The 16828-nt window shown below is 43.7% G+C and overlaps 1 protein-coding gene across 1 annotated transcript in view; it reads left to right on the forward strand.

Annotated features, from left to right (window-relative positions):
• unm_sa1614 (un-named sa1614) overlaps window positions 1-16828 on the forward strand; it is a gene marked incomplete at both ends in the record, with an annotated part of 49967 nt that overhangs the window by 9280 nt on the left and 23859 nt on the right. The window contains 13 exons of the mRNA XM_080846473.1: window positions 903-975; window positions 1571-1716; window positions 1963-2037; window positions 2664-2713; window positions 4180-4309; window positions 6183-6268; window positions 7129-7204; window positions 9797-9883; window positions 10606-10706; window positions 11154-11223; window positions 12507-12594; window positions 13811-13859; window positions 15734-15900. Of these exons, the coding sequence (XP_080702599.1) occupies window positions 903-975; window positions 1571-1716; window positions 1963-2037; window positions 2664-2713; window positions 4180-4309; window positions 6183-6268; window positions 7129-7204; window positions 9797-9883; window positions 10606-10706; window positions 11154-11223; window positions 12507-12594; window positions 13811-13859; window positions 15734-15900 (1198 nt within the window). The remainder of the gene's footprint in view (window positions 1-902; window positions 976-1570; window positions 1717-1962; window positions 2038-2663; window positions 2714-4179; window positions 4310-6182; window positions 6269-7128; window positions 7205-9796; window positions 9884-10605; window positions 10707-11153; window positions 11224-12506; window positions 12595-13810; window positions 13860-15733; window positions 15901-16828) is intronic.

Genomic DNA, 16828 nt, shown 5'->3' on the forward strand with positions numbered 1-16828 from the left:
GACTGTTTTAAGGAAAGTAATAAACTTCACTAAGTCTTAACCAAGTATTTAAAGATGCCACATCGGTATGGTCGATCGTGGCACATTGTATGGGGAGCACATTGTACATGCTGTGCCAGTTCTCTGCGCAGTAGGTCTGTTGTCCAAACCAGGGTATTTTCAGCTGCAGCTGTAGGTGCCAGGTGATTTGCATGCTCCACATATTTCGAAGCCATGGGTGAACAACTACTCTGTAAAACCTGTTTTATTCATTTTCTGTAGTGCTTTTTGTACACACATCTCGTATTTCTAGGTGTCTTAAGTGGCGTCATTTCAAACAGGATATTTGCACACTGCAGGACACTGCTGAAACCCAAGAGAAATGTTTACAATTGCAACGGCCCTTTTCTTCAGATGATGATGTTGCCTTGGGGGAGTTTGAGGAAGCAGAGCAGCGTGCACACCAGTGCTTTTGTGGAGTAGAGAAAAAAATGTGTACGTGTGTGTGTGTCTGTGCGGGTGTAGTGTGTGTGTGTGTCGTGTGTGGGCGAAGTGTATGTGTGTGTGTGTGTGTGTGTGTGTGTGTGTGTGTGTGTGTGTGTGAGGATTTCTGTTCAACACAGGGATAAGGCAAACACTCTATGTGTGTATCTAATTATATTTGTTTTCATTTTTTTCTTGTATGTCCTGGTAGTCCCGCGGGAAAGCAGAATTTTCTTATCTTGGGGGATTGTTTATAGGAAGATGTTATGTCTGGACATTCCTTCCTAATGCATCCATACTGGGGGAAAGCATATGGTTTTTGTTCCCCCCAAGTTCATTGACTTTCATGTTTTTTTTTTGGTTCTGGTTCTCAAAAAGGAAGTCCTCTTTTCTGTGGAGAAAATTACACTTATATGGGGAAATCCTGTTTGTTTTTACAGGCCCTGGACTGTGACCGAACTGTCCTCCAGAAACTGAAGAAAGCTGCCAAAGCGAAGCATGTTTCAGGTCAAGGTGAGGTCAAGGACACGCCATGGCTGTTACCATGGAGAGAGTGAAATAGCTCCTCTGTTCAGCATCACTCAAAGAGGGCCCACACAAAGGGTGAACCCCCACATACGAACAGCATCAATCCCTCAGCCTGAGAGTGCTACCCAGGCTCTGACCATTACACCTCAGACCCCAAGTGGGCCTCAATTAAAATGGTGTCAGTCATTCCTCCATGTGCACAGCATGGAGGAACACCAAGGACATGGTCGCCAAGACCTTATAATAAGGGTGTAAATCACCTACCTCGTAAAGATATTACATGTTTTAGGCAATGATTCAAAATATCAATAACTGTATTTGACCTTAAAAGTTAAATTCAGAGTTAAAAAGGGACAAAGATGGAAATAAATATGGAAAATACACCAGTGTTTCTCTGAACTATTCACACAATATTTGTGATTTTGGATTTAGTTCATGTATGCCTTTAATCTGTGATGATTTTGTGATGGAGGCTCATCTCTGTTTTCATTTTCAGCTGTGTGGTTGAGTAGGGGAAAAAAGAAACTAGAAGCGTTGATGGAAATACACTAACTCTAATAAAGTTGTCTCTCTCCTTAAGACCACATATCTCATCTAGAGGTCTACATCAATTCCATGGAGAAACTCGCTGTAAATTTCCGGAGCGACGGGGAGCAAGAAGTGGCATCTGCCTTCAACAAGTTCGCAGAGTTCTCCAAAGAGCTGCTGATGCCAATGAAAAACCTGGTGAGCGACTACACTCCTGTGCACAGCAGAGCGTAAAGGAAAGATAAGGTGTCGTGCCTTCAGTCCCTGTATTATCTCAAAGTCCTTTAAAAGTATGGAACTATTGCCTAAGGACAGATAAAGACTTCACAGTCCTCTGGTATGAGACTACAATATTTGTAAAATATGTATGACATCTCACTTTTTCATGTTGAGCTTGTGCAAAGTCTGTAGGGTTTATTGGTGAGTTATTTTTCCTCTTTGCAGTTGAAGAGCATGCTTCACAATATCAACTTCTTCTTGGATTCTCTGGTGAAAGGGGACCTGAAAGAGGTGAAAGGGGTAAGCCCAAAAGTCACATCAGTTGGATCATGAGCGGCGCTCTCCGGGCTTCACTAAATATCACATGTCTCAAGGACTGTTTGTTACAGCCTCTACTCGAAATGTCTCAAGGTTACAAACAACTGCTTTGAATGAGACGCCCACGGTTAAATTAAATCTACCACTTATTGTGGGATTGGTTGATGGGGGCTTTTTGCACACTCGTGCACCCTTTTGAGAAATGGATTGCAGGCACTTTGTGTGTAGAATAAGTGTGTGAGTGACTGTGAGAGGTTAATTAAGTGTGTTGTGTTTAACGAGGGAGGCTGCAACCCAGTGCAGATCAGTGCAGCCTCCCTGTAGGGAAATCCATCGAGTGGATAATTCAAAACTCAAGTCTATGTGGGAGACATGCTAGACAGCAAAGAGAGAGAGAAACAGAGAGTCAGAGAGAAAGAGAAAGAGAACAGAGAGGGAGACATGGAGAGACAGAGACAGAGACAGAGACAGAGACAGAGACAGAGACAGAGACTTTTGTGAGAATAAGAGGCAGGAGGGTCTCGGAGGCATGATGGTGTGCCCAGCAGTCCTGGCCCACTGTACTTCCTCTTATTGCAAACTTTAATCCAATTCTTCATCTTCCTCAGGATCTGAAGAAGCCGTTCGACAAGGCATGGAGAGATTATGAGAACAAATTGTGAGTTAACTCTTTCTCCCAGGCTGCTCGTGGGCCTTTGTGTATCATTGCATGTTTTTGAATTCAGCACAGTTGGAAAAGTAGTCATGAACATCTATGAAGTCAAGGTCACGTTTAGCTATTAGGATTCGTGAATGCGGCAACAGTGAGGCTAGTTGTGGGGCAAGTTGTGTGTTTGTGTGTGTGTGTGTGTGTGTGTGTGTGTGTGTGTGTGTGTGTGTGTGTGTGTGTGTGTGTGTGTGTCTGTGTGTGGTGTGAAAAGACGTCAATCACGGACATCCACGGTTCATCCTCTGCTTCACATCCTGCTCCCGGGCCTCTCTGTAGTGCGGGTTTTCACAGTCTCACTTATCGTCCAGTCATCATTATCACTCATCACTCACTTATCATCCAGTCATCATTATCACTCATCACTCACTTATCATCCAGTCATCATTATCACTCATCACTCACTTATCATCCAGTCATCATTATCACTCATCACTCACTTATCATCCAGTCATCATTATCACTCATCACTCACTTATCATCCAGTCATCATTATCACTCATCACTCACTTATCATCCAGTCATCATTATCACTCATCACTCACTTATCATCCAGTCATCATTATCACTCATCACTCACTTATCATCCAGTCATCATTATCACTCATCACTCACTTATCGTCCAGTCATCATTATCACTCATCACTCACTTATCATCCAGTCATCATTATCACTCATCACTCACTTATCATCCAGTCATCATTATCACTCATCACTCACTTATCGTCCAGTCATCATTATCACTCATCACTCACTTATCATCCAGTCATCATTATCACTCATCACTCACTTATCATCCAGTCATCATTATCACTCATCACTCACTTATCATCCAGTCATCATTATCACTCATCACTCACTTATCATCCAGTCATCATTATCACTCATCACTCACTTATCATCCAGTCATCATTATCACTCATCACTCACTTATCATCCAGTCATCATTATCACTCATCACTCACTTATCGTCCAGTCATCATTATCACTCAATTATCGTCCAGTCATCATTATCACTCATCACTGAGGGGACATTTAGTAGGGCTTCCATCTTCCCTCTTTGCTTCATCTAGACTGAAGCACTGACATTGGTTTTAGGTCTTATCCATTGTCTTTGTTAGCAGCTGTGTGAGTGTGTGTGTGTGTGTGTGTGTGTGTGTGTGTGTGTGTGTGTGTGTGTGTGTGTGTGTGTGTGTGTGTGTGTGTGTGTGTGTGTGTGTGTGTGTGTGTGTGTGTGTGTCCCATCTGGCAGCACTAAATAGCCTGGCAGAGGCAGCGATGGGATAAACAATGCGGCATGAGGGAGTGCTTGAGTTGGTATTTTATTGTTACTCTCTCTGTTTCTCTCTTTCGTGTGTGTGTGTGTGTGTGTGTGTGTGTGTGTGTGTGTGTGTGTGTGTGTGTGTGTGTGTGTGTAGCACTAAGATAGAGAAGGAGAAGCGTGAGCTGGCAAAGCAGTATGGGATGGTGCGGACGGAGGTGAGCGGAGGAGAGATTGCTGAGGACCTCGAGAAAGAGCGCAGGATGTTCCAGCTACAGATGTGTGAGGTGAGACACACACACACACACTCAATCATCATCAAAACCCACACGCACACACACACACACTCAACCATCATCATCAAGACTTACACACAAAACCACACATACACATACTTAACCATCATCAAAACATACACACATACTAATCTTTAACACACACACACACACATACTGAATCATCAACTCATACACATACAAATGTCATCATCCAAACACACATCCACATACACTCAAACACACTCCACTGAAAAGGACATTATCCAAAGCAGCCCACTTCCATAAAAGCACCTGTTGAGCCAGAGTGAGTCAAACTCTGTTGGCTCTTTCATTCCTGCTTAAACTGCGAAGCCAGAGCTCCACCCAATGGTTCACTCACAGCAGCAGCTAGGACAGAGCCAGGGTAAACCAACACCATGGTTCACTCACTTTGTGTGTGTGTGTGTGTGTGTGTGTGTGTGTGTGTGTGTGTGTGTGTGTGTGTCTGCGACTCTGTGTGTGAGTGGGCAGCTAGGACAGAGCCAGGGTAAACCAACACCATGGTTCACTCACTTTGAAGTGTGTGTGTGTGTGTGTGTGTGAGGGAGTGTGAGAGTGTGAGAGTGAGTGTGCGTCTGCGTCTGCGTGTGTGTGGGCAGCTAGGACAGAGCCAGGGTAAACCCACACCATGACAGTGCTCTTTTGCTCACTTCTATCGCTCTGCATTCAAACTAAAAAACATTCTTTTCCAAACCTAATTGTGTTAACAAGCAGCACATTTGTGTAGGTTCTGGAGCTGAGAGGAAACAAACATTTACAGAGCTTGGAAATAGGGATAGGATATCTCATACCGTTAGTTTATCTACACGGTCACCAATAGCCCCGTTGAACCAATGCTCATCTAAACAGACTTTCACTCACCTGTTCGGTTCTGCTGAGGTTCAGCAAAGATGCAAGCTGTACATTATTCATTTAAATACCTGGCTCCAAAGTTGCATATGTGTTCCATTAAATACATTTAGATTATAAAATGGATTATGTAGCCAATCATATGTTATACAAGTTTAGACATTTTACATTCTAGTCCATAATACATTCTACATACTGTAGGCCTACGTGAGACGGATGGGCTGTATTGATCTCAATTAAAAATAATGTTATATTGTCATAGAGTCCAAATCAGCAACACACTCTTATTTTGCTCAAAATCACATTGGCTACCCTGATTAAGAATAGAACTGTCAAGTGTTTTGCAAGGTATGTGGTAGGGCATTTTCAAACAGGGCTGATAGGCTACTGTTATGTTTCAATTAATTGAATTGTTTGAAACAACAGAAGAAGCACCACATTTTATTTCTTGTAAAACTGTCCAGAACCCACAGCGAAATTGCCATCTTCTTACATTGTAATCTTGTCTGACGAGTTCAGTTTAAAAAGATTACTTAACAATGTTATTGGTCAGCTTTAACCAAACTCTTCGCTAATTAACTTCTGCCCACTTAGTGCCTTTGATCACACCCTTACCGCTTGTGCAACAGTGCACATGTATTGACGTTTCACTCAGCCGTCTCATGAGATCATGGGGACTTTATCCTAGGAACCAATATTGATGATGTATAGTGAGCCTCCTTTCAGCTCACTGCCCTGTGTTAACACCCTGCTAGTATATCATGCAGTATGGTTATAGGTCAAACTACGTAACCAAAACATGACTACCGGTTCCTCTCCTTTGGGTGTTGGCTGAAAGGCTGAAGGCTTTAATATCCAATGGGTGCTGATTGTGTCAGATGCTTGTAATTAACATGGCTAGTGATTCTACAGGACTGCTTAGGCACACGTCTGTGACTGCATGAGGTGTAAGCATGCCTTCTAGAAGTATGATTTGTATTCTTCTGTTTCTCAGTACCTCATCAAAGTGAACGAAATCAAGACCAAGAAGGGTGTTGATCTGCTGCAGAACCTTATCAAGCACTACCACTCCCAGTGCAAGTAAGAGAGAGCGTGGCTAGCATGACAACATTTTGTTCAGATGTGTTTGTGTGCGTAGAGGTACTAGGATGTAAGGTACAGGTGTTGAGCAATTTTAGTCTGCCCATAGCTTTGGTCTGTTCTCTGCATAGATGACACACACACACACACACACACACACACACACACACACACACACACACACACACACATTGTATTGATTGAGCTCTGAGTACAGGGGAGAGCCAGTGAAGGACACAATGGCTATGTGACTATCATCCCTATGCACACCTTTCTGCAGTGCTGTCACAGCATCTGTGAGAATCCTCGTTGCTTGAGTCTTTGAGGTCCTACTTTCTTCCTGAAAACTGTGTGTGTGTGTTGGGTGGGGGTGGGGGCGCTTGAAGACTAAAATGAAAAGCCGTCTCAGGCGCCTCTGTTACAGAGGATACAGCGAAGTGACAGTTCTGGATATTAAATGCTGGATGGAAGTCTTGCAAAAATTTCACAGGCATTGCCATGATATCTGGCCAACAAATAGATGCATCATAGTGTGTGTGTGTGTGTCTGTGTATGTACATTCATATATAATTATAATTGAATTGCATATACTGTAATTATAATTGGAGAGGGATTAAATTGATCTTAAAACGACACCTTGCATCCAGACTTTGAAACACAAATTAATTTTGAACCTTTCTGTTATTTACTTTTAAGCACTTTGAGCTGCATTGTTTTGTATGAAAGGTGCTATACAAATAAAGTGTATTATTATTACTTGGGCATTGTTTCGAGTTTCAAGATCTCTTTGTTTGCCCTTTTAAACCTTTGGTGTTATTGACAGTCCAGAGTGTAAAGGTTAAATCCAATTTCTCTGTCAGTTTCTTTCAGGAGTGCCTGGTGGCCACAGACAGATTGAAACAATACATTGACAACCTGACAGGGGAACTCACTCAAGTTAGTGAAACTGTGTGTGTGTGTTGTGTGTGTGTGTATGTATGTACATGCATGTGTGTATGTGTGTGTACGTGTGTGTGTGTACGTGTGTGTATGTGCGTGTGCGCGCACATTCACATATAGTTGTGTGTGTGTGTGTTTTGTGATCAATGGGGTTGGTGATGCACTGGGATATCTCTAGTGAAAACCACATATAGGCTCCTATTGTATTTCTGTAATACGGATTGCACCATTAAAACCTGTGCAGTAATGCACCTGTGCTAATGCTATGTGCAGCCTGTCTCATGTACTTAAATCTACTTAGAGAAATATCTTGGCCATTTCAAAAAATAGATTAAAGCAGCATATTGCGTATTGTTTCAGATCACGTAGCTGCTATGACTCTAAGAGGCGATTAGAGATAAATCAGCCGGCCACAGGTTACCGTGGTTTTCTTTCCTCTGCTCAAATGAGACAGAGATGAGACCGCCTCAGGGCCATTGGAATGCCAAGCACACGTTTGACTCAACATCACTATGGAGACATGCATGACCCTTAAGCCCTCAGAGGTGCACACACTCTACACTAACATATGATCAAAACACATTTCTTTCTCTCTCTCTCTCTCACAATCACTCACTCACACACCAACACACACACACACACACACACACACACACACACACACACACACACACACACACACACACACACACACACACACACACACACACACATGTTAAATCACAGAGGTGCATGTAAAGATGCTTTAATTGGGTGTGGGTCATGCATTATTGCTGTGCATCTACATGTGAGCTGGGATGTAGAGATCAGAGAGAAACTCCTGTGCCTTCAGCTGTGGAGTGTGCCGCTCCTCCTCCCTCCCTCCCTCTTTCCCTCCCTCCCTCTCCTTTTATCCCTTCATTCACACAAAAGGCCGTCGGGTATGCCATGCCGTGTGTGTGTGTGTGTGTGTGTGTGTGTGGCCAATGGTCTCGTCAGCAGTCTTCCGCAGACCTCACGATCCTTTGAAATTAGACCTACATGCACACTTGGATGCACCTCACGAACACACACACACACACACACACACACACACACACACACATTCGTATAAACATATGACAAAGAGACACACGTACATAACTGTAAGCATAAATGGTAACACACACACACACACACACACACTCACACTCTCTCTCTCTCTCTCTCTCTTTTTTCTCTCACTCTCTCTTTCTCATCTGCATGCCCTGCGTGCCTCTCCCTTCACATGTTAAAGCACACAGATCAGGAGCCCCACGCAAAAACTGAATGTGGCACCCCCCCTCCCCCCCCCCCCCCCCTTTTAGCAAAGCAAGAACAAAACCTCCAAACTCACTTCAGAATCATACCTCTGTCCAGCTAATCTGCCCCCCCCCCCCTCCAATCTTCCTAGCTTTCTCCTCTCTCTCTCTCTAATCTGATTAGCTTCAGAGGGGGTTTATTTCCCATCGCTGTGAAATGGCCTGGCTGGCGCTCACACTCAGTGTTCTGGTGCATGGTCACTGCTGGCCAGATGGCTGCGGCTCGTTGCTCCTGATGTACAGACGGCCGTGTGGTTCCCCCTCAGGCTCTCTGGCTACATTGTTATGATGATGATGATGATGATGATTATGATGGGGCCCATTCATTCAGAGGCGTTTGCTGGAGGAGTGGGTGAATACCTCTCCTGTGTGAGTGGGTGTATGAGTGGGTGTATGAGTGGGTGTATATCTCTCCTGTGTGAGTGGGTGTATATCTCTCCTGTGTGAGTGGGTGTATATCTCTCCTGTGTGAGTGGGTGTATATCTCTCCTGTGTGAGTGGGTGTATGAGTGGGTGTATATCTCTCCTGTATGAGTGGGTGTATATCTCTCCTGTGTGAGTGGGTGTATATCTCTCCTGTGTGAGTGGGTGTATATCTCTCCTGTATGAGTGGGTGTATATCTCTCCTGTATGAGTGGGTGTATATCTCTCCTGTGTGAGTGGGTGTATATCTCTCCTGTGTGAGTGGGTGTATATCTCTCCTGTGTGAGTGGGTGTATATCTCTCCTGTGTGAGCGGGTGTATATCTCTCCTGTGTGAGTGGGTGTATATCTCTCCTGTATGAGTGGGTGTATATCTCTCCTGTATGAGTGGGTGTATATCTCTCCTGTGTGAGTGGGTGTATATCTCTCCTGTGTGAGTGGGTGTATATCTCTCCTGTGTGAGTGGGTGTATATCTCTCCTGTGTGAGTGGGTGTATATCTCTCCTGTATGAGTGGGTGTATATCTCTCCTGTATGAGTGGGTGTATAGCTCTCCTGTGTGAGCGGGTGTATATCTCTCCTGTGTGAGCGGGTGTATATCTCTCCTGTGTGAGCGGGTGTATATCTCTCCTGTGTGAGCGGGTGTATATCTCTCCTGTGTGAGCGGGTGTATGTGATTAGGGGGATGGGTGGGGGGAAGAGTGTGGGAGGATGCCTCCCTCTGAGAATTGATAAAAGTGCGTGTGCGTGTGCATGTGTGTGTCTGCAGAGGTTGTCTTGTTTGTTAGGTGTGTATAGAGAGGTGTGTGATGACTTGAGTCACATATTGAGTGGTGGCTGTGTGTGCAGATTAAGCACCACCAGGATGAGGAGAAACGACAGCTGTGTGCCCTAAGAGACCAGCTCAGACCTTCACTACAGCCTGAACTCAAAGAGGTACACAGACACACACACACACACACTACACAGATACACAGGGTTCATGTCCAAGGTGCAAATACTGACCTGGAATTTTGTGTTTCACTGCGTCCCAAACTGCAGTCTAGAAGAGTAAGTTGCCATGCATGGCTGTTTGCTGTTCTTCCCCTAACAGGGCATGATTCACCCCCACACATTGCCTCCCTTACGGCTCTGGAGCGTAGCTGCAGCTCACGATTGTTTCTATACCGTGTTGTTTTTTTGCTTTTCTGCTTTGCTCTTCACAGCATGTTGCAGTCAGTACTTGTCACATCCTCTTTATCACATGCTGTCTCATAAGACTGGTTTATATGATGTAGCGTTGGAAGTTTTTTTTTTTTTTTTAATGATATTTCACATTCATTCACAAAACAAATTAAGCTTGTGTTTGATAATTTTTTTCACATTCATGTGTGCTTATTGAGTTGCATCTTAGTCATCTCCAACGGCTTAAATGTGTGCATGGGGATGCATTGTTATTCTGAGCTGCACGGAGACTGATCTCAATCTTGTGTGTGTTAATGTGTGCATAAGGAATTCAACTGGAATCCAATTGAGAAACTTGTCAATAGCATGGCGTAGGTGTTTGTCCTTGGTGCACACTGAAGAGACACCAATAAAATCGTATGAAATTGTTTACGTGTGTGTTTACATGTGTGTGTGTGTGTTTGTGTGTGTGTGTGTGTGTGTGTATGCGGCAGGACTCGCTTAGCAAACAGACTGTGTACAGTATGCATCAGCTCCAGGGAAACAAACAGTATGGCACAGAAAAATCGGGAAACCTCTACAAGAAGAGCGATGGGTAATGCAATCTCCAACACTAGCATGCTCACACACACATACACACAGTTTTCATTGTATGCTAAAATGATTTTTGTAACCCCCTTGGACACCGTACACCACATACAAGTTTGTTCTGACAAGCCCATTATTCAGAGATGACAAATTTGATCATGCAAATCTAGCTGGTGGGTATGTAAGAGCGTGATGTCATATCCAGAGCCACTGCAGTACCATCATATATTCTGGTACTGTCTTGGTTCTGTTGCCCCCATACAAGTTGAATGGGCAAAGTCTATTTTTCTGGTATGGATACTACTTACACAGAATGTCATCATTTATACCCTCCTAGAACTGTTCCGTGGTCCTATATGCGTTGGGCATTAATAATTCATTATTATTGGGCCTGTCTTGAGTGCTATGCTAAAGCAGCTCATGTGCTTCACTGATTGTTGTCTGTCTCGGGCAGGCTGAGGAGGATGTGGCAGAAGAGGAAGTGCACGGTGCAGAACTGCTATCTGACCATCGCTCATGGAACCGTGAGTTTATTAAGAGCAGACACAGCCTGAGTCACAGTCCACGTGTGTCTGTTTTATATGAGTCATTCACCAGGTGGTCTTTCACTCTCTCAACCTCTGTCTCTCTCTCTCTTTCTCTCTTTCCGTATTTCTCAGTCATTCACCAGGTGGTCTTACACTCTCTCAACCTCTCTCTCTTTCTCTCTCTCCGTATTTCTCAGTCATTCACCAGGTGGTCTTACACTCTCTCAACCTCTCTCTCTCTCTCTCTCTCTCAGTATCGCTCAGTCATTCACCAGGTGGTCTTTCACTCTCTCTCTCTCTCTCTCTCTCGCTCTCTCTCTCTCTCTCTCTCTCTCTCTCTCTCTCTCTCTCTTAGTATCTCTCAGTAATTCCACTTTGAAATATGCACCACAGGCCATCCATTTAACACAGAGGAGCATTAATAATTCATAATGCAATAAAGTTGGACCCAGCTTACTAGTTGCTGGTCGCATGTAATGAATCAGAATAATAAACAATATCAATAATTCAGTGCTTTTTAACCCACATGACCCTTTTGTAGTACGCCATTGACCTGCACACATCCCAGACCTCTTTATTGCCTTCGGTGCTGTTGGTTAAACAGTGTGTCAGAGTTCTTAGAGGGACTCCCCTCAGTGGTAGCACAGCACTTACTAGATTGCACTGGCCCCCTGGTCAACATTTCATTTTAAATGTAGACAGTTTGAGCTTTAATAAAGACTATCCGAAGTATGTAGTAAATCTTTGACAGCAGAAGGTGGTATTCTTCATGAATTGATCAGGAGGTGTTGGAGCCATCTTGACTTACATGTTCAAAAACATAAACCCAGATCCCTACATCTAAAAGAAAAGTGCAACACTGTCTCCCCTTCACCTATTTGGCTAGTAGTATGAACACAGTCACTATCAACATTACAGCCTGACAGATTTCAATGATTATTTGTGCCATCCACATCTCCCTGCCCTTTTATTTTCTTGAATCAAGTCACTGTCAGCTGTCTTTCATAAAGACATCCGTACAACGGTATGACACCGACACCACCACCTCTAAACCTTAAAAGGGGTGCTTTCTAGAAAAAGTGCTTCCTCTCCTCTGCTGTTCCATTCTGTGAGTGTGTGGCTGGTATGGCCGCAGTGTGGGGCCTGGTTTTAGAGTGGAGGACATAGAGGAGCAGTGTGGGGAGGACCAGTGAGTGAGTGACTGAGTGAGTGGCCTACAGAGCAGACAGTAAGTGGAAGTGTGGCGATAACTGTTTTGTCCTCTGCTCTCTCTACTCCAGCCCAACAAAGCGCCGGCCAAACTAAACCTGCTTACCTGCCAAGTCAAACCTAGCCTGGAGGACAAGAAGTGCTTCGACCTCATCTCCCGTATGTCCCAAGCAAACACGCACAGCTATTGACACACACACACACACAGTATGCATACACCAGGCCGAAGCATACAGAGACATACAAACAATTAAGCATACACACACACAGGCAAATATACACACCACGTCCCCAGTCTCTCTGTTGTTATATACCACACAATGACAATCATGATAAATAGCCCAATTTTACACCCATTTGGGCTCTCGTAGTGCTGATCGAATTAAAGCAAGCCAGGAAACTAAAGGCTCCGCAGCAGTAGATCCCAACCTCCAGCTATTTTAGGGGTCAGGTCAAGTATTACATAAACATGCGGATGGATGCATAACACACACACACACACACACACATACTTACACACACACGCACGCACACACACACACACACACACACACACACTTAGACTCACTCTGACTCACTCTCTGTAACTCCCTCTTTCTTTCTCTCTCTCTGACACACACAAACACACACAGTCACTCACACAAACACACACACACACACACAGGCATATACACACATGCACACACACAGGCACGCACACACACTTACCCTGAAGCATGTATTGTCATGCAGTTGCATAACTACAGAGACCTGCTGCATTACATGCATATCACTCTCATTTCAGTAGCTTTCATACCCTACAGAGGCCTTCACTGAGCTCACTCTTACACTTGTCAAGTTCCGCAAACTGCTGTATGCCACTGCTTTTATATGGGCATTTGGGTTATTATGGGTTACAACCCTTGAAGGGTTATTACTGCAGTCAACTGTCATCTCTATAGAGAGCTCACTTTGAGAAATTAAATAAAATAAAATGTTTTGTTTGGGTGCAATCACTCCTCTGCTAACTTGGGAAACTCCTTGAAAAAAATTAACTTGTGGCAGCTGAACCACTTCTAGGTCACTGTGTTGGATAAACAGATCTTCCAGCCTGAAATGGCTTGTGTGAAGTTTGAGTGGGTTGTGGTTGTGCCGTTGGCTGCGCTCTCACATCTGAACTCTGTGTGGGTGCAAAGTGTTGATTATGCTGGTGGGAACCACAGTAACTCACAGGCACTCAGCTAGAAAGCCTCTTAGAAAGCCTGTGTCTGCTGATTCCTGGTTGTGCATATCTAAATATTTGTATTTGTTTGTGTGTGTGTGTGTGTTCGTGTGTTCGTGTGTGCGTGTGTGTGTGTGTGTGTGTGTGTGTGTGTGTGTGTTGCTGTCTTTTCAGATAATCGAACATATCATTTTCTGGCGGAGGATGAGCCGGATTGTGTGGCGTAAGTATTTTGTTTGTTTCTTTGTTTGACATGAAAACCAACCAACCAGACACCAAAAAATGAATGGTTAAAATATGGCCTGGTTGGCCTGACCCAAACCTTAATCCCATGTTATCCCCTGCCGAATAAATGCACCACATTTCTACATGATGCTTGTATGTCTGAAAACGTCATTGGTTGAGAAGATTGGTGAAAGATCTCTGGATGAATGTGATGTGCTCCCATAAAGCACCCCCCCCCCCCCCCCCCCCCCTTGCGCACACACACACACACACATACACACATATACACATACACTTTATACACACAGACACAGTTGCTCTTATGCAAAAAAAGCCACACACACACACTTGAAAGGCTTTCCGTGGCCCTTGCCTCTAACAGCGCAGTGTGCTTATCTACCCAAGCGTGTCCCTCTCCAAGCCACTCTTCAGTGATCCCTCTGGCAGTGTAGAATCAAGCGGATAAGGAAGGGCCTGTACACCACACACACACACACACACACACACACACACACACACACACAGACCAACACACAATCACTCAAAGGCTCACATAGACAATATCATACTCCCCCACGCTGAAATGTCTTTCACACTTTTTTAGTCAGTCGCACCAACCATGGCTCAACCCTGGCACACACAAAACAAATTTGCCTTTGCAAACATCCCCAGTGAGATGTGCCCACACACATACACAAAGTCTTAGTCTTTCTCCATCTCTCTTTGTCTCTTACTTTCTCTCAAACACAATTTTTTTTTTTCAAAAGAAAATCATCAAATCTATGTTGTGCTAAAATGCTAGCACTCTGTGCAGGATATGCAGCAGAGAATCTCATTGGCTGATGAGTTTGTCTTCATTCCCACTGAAATGTCTAGACAGCATGATGACATTAGTCTCTCAATCATTCTAACTGCCAAAGCACAGAAGCGAATAAGAAAGAATCGTCGTCAACATGGACCTTCACCTTATTCATGTCTTATTCTGTCCTGTTTTCTTTTTCTTCATACGTTTGACTTCTTTTCTCATTTCTAACATGACCTTTGTCTAGATTTAGGCCTCAACACTGGTTATTCCCATACATAGCCATTTTAAGCCTTCAGTTTCATACATGAAGTGAGAACCTGCATGAGAATAAGAGCTAGATTGAGACAAATCCTTTTGGTCCTCTTATAAAGAGGTGAAATGAGCCACCAAAGTAAGACAACAGTCAAATGAAACGGAGAGCAAACTGATTGTAAAGGGGGAACCCTTGAAGCCCACCTCGTCTGACTCATACTCAGAGTGGTAACATTGAGGAGGCGAATGGATTAAAATAAAGCTGCATCCGTTTGTGTGCGCCAGACATTTTGTGTATCTAAGGTCATGACAAGGAGACAGAAGAGGGAGAAAAGCCTCTTTTGTATTGACTAGACTAGGGCATTCCAAAGGCCATGGTAGGAATCAAGGAAAAAACAAACGTAGTACTTTTATGTTTCCCATCAGTACCTGAATTGCTTCTGGTTTTCTTTTTATTGCTAGTGCTCGCTGCGGGGAGGGCACAAATATGCATAATATATAAACTCTTCACACAGTGGCTCTAAGGGACTTTTATTAAACCCCCAGGTGCTCATGGGAATAACCACTTCCTCTAGAGCATGCACAGAGACAGTCACATATTTAACCAGACAAACAATCTCTGGCCCGATATTTCATCTTTTAAACTGAATTGACATGTGTGTGTGAGTGTGAGTGTACTGTATCTCGGTATAACAATAAGCCGGAGGCATTGTACATGGCTCTGGATGAGAATATCATTTTTAATAAACTGTGTGTGTTTGTCTGCATATGTATGTGTGTGTGTGTCTGGATATATATATGGGTGTGTATGCCAGCTGGATTTCGGTGCTGAGCAACAGTAAGCAGGAGGCACTGAACGTGGCTCTGGACGAGCGGCGCACCGCTGGTGGGGAGAGCAGCGTGGATGACCTAACGCGTGCCATCACTGATGACATCAGACGCATGCCCGGCAACCACATCTGCTGCGACTGCGGAGCACCAGGTAACACACACCTGTGTGCCTGAGTGTGTGGCAAAGGATATGAATGTGTCCATGTGTGTGCTTGGGAGAGAGGGAGCTTATATGTCGGTGAGAGATTATTTTGGTGTGTTTTAAAATCAGATTTTATATGTCCTTGTGTGTGTGTTGTGTGTGAATTTTTTGGCTGTGAGAGTATTTTTGCTCCATATCTGTGTGTTTCAATGCATATGTTCCTGTGTTAGGAAAGGTGTGTTTGTGTCTTTAAGTTTGTGTTTTAAATGGCAGAAGAGGAGTGTCGTTAAGGTGGTTAAAGGTCCGTATTTAAGCATCAATCTGACTGACTGCTGAGAACAATAGAAGCATAAATGGGTTGATGGAGTTTTACACCAACCCTTATGTGTGTTTTAAAGACATTTTCAAGTGTACTTTGTCAAATTAGACTTCGCATTACTTGAATTTCTGATGGTCTGACTCTGTGCATTGGACTAAATGTTGAGAAGCTCAAGTCAATTATGTGTTCTCTTGCTGAAGTCTGCATCACTCATGGACTTATGAAAATGTGGAAATATTCTGGCCAGAAGTTAATTGAGAGTAAACATTTGTTTTTGTCCCTTGTTCATAATCTCTCTTTCACACTCTCTCGCCTGCCAGAATGTCTGTGCTCCCCAAACCCTGAAATGAGAAATAAATTGGAAATTAACTTCTCCATTAGTAGCGGTCTTCTTGCTGTTATATTCCTCATAATCTCATTTTTTTTTTCATTTTATAAAAATGTGTTTATGTTCAACATTTTTTTTTGATTGTCTGCCTATATCACATATATAGTATGTTATGGCTTTTGCTAAGATGTTACATCAGTTTTTGAGTTTGTGTCTGAACGTGTACAATACGGAAGTGGGTGCATTGCACACATTTTATACTCACATATTCACCTGATGGAAACCAGCAA

This window comes from Sprattus sprattus, assembly GCF_963457725.1.
Source record: "Sprattus sprattus genome assembly, chromosome: 10".
Classification (NCBI taxonomy): Eukaryota; Metazoa; Chordata; class Actinopteri; order Clupeiformes; family Clupeidae; genus Sprattus; species Sprattus sprattus.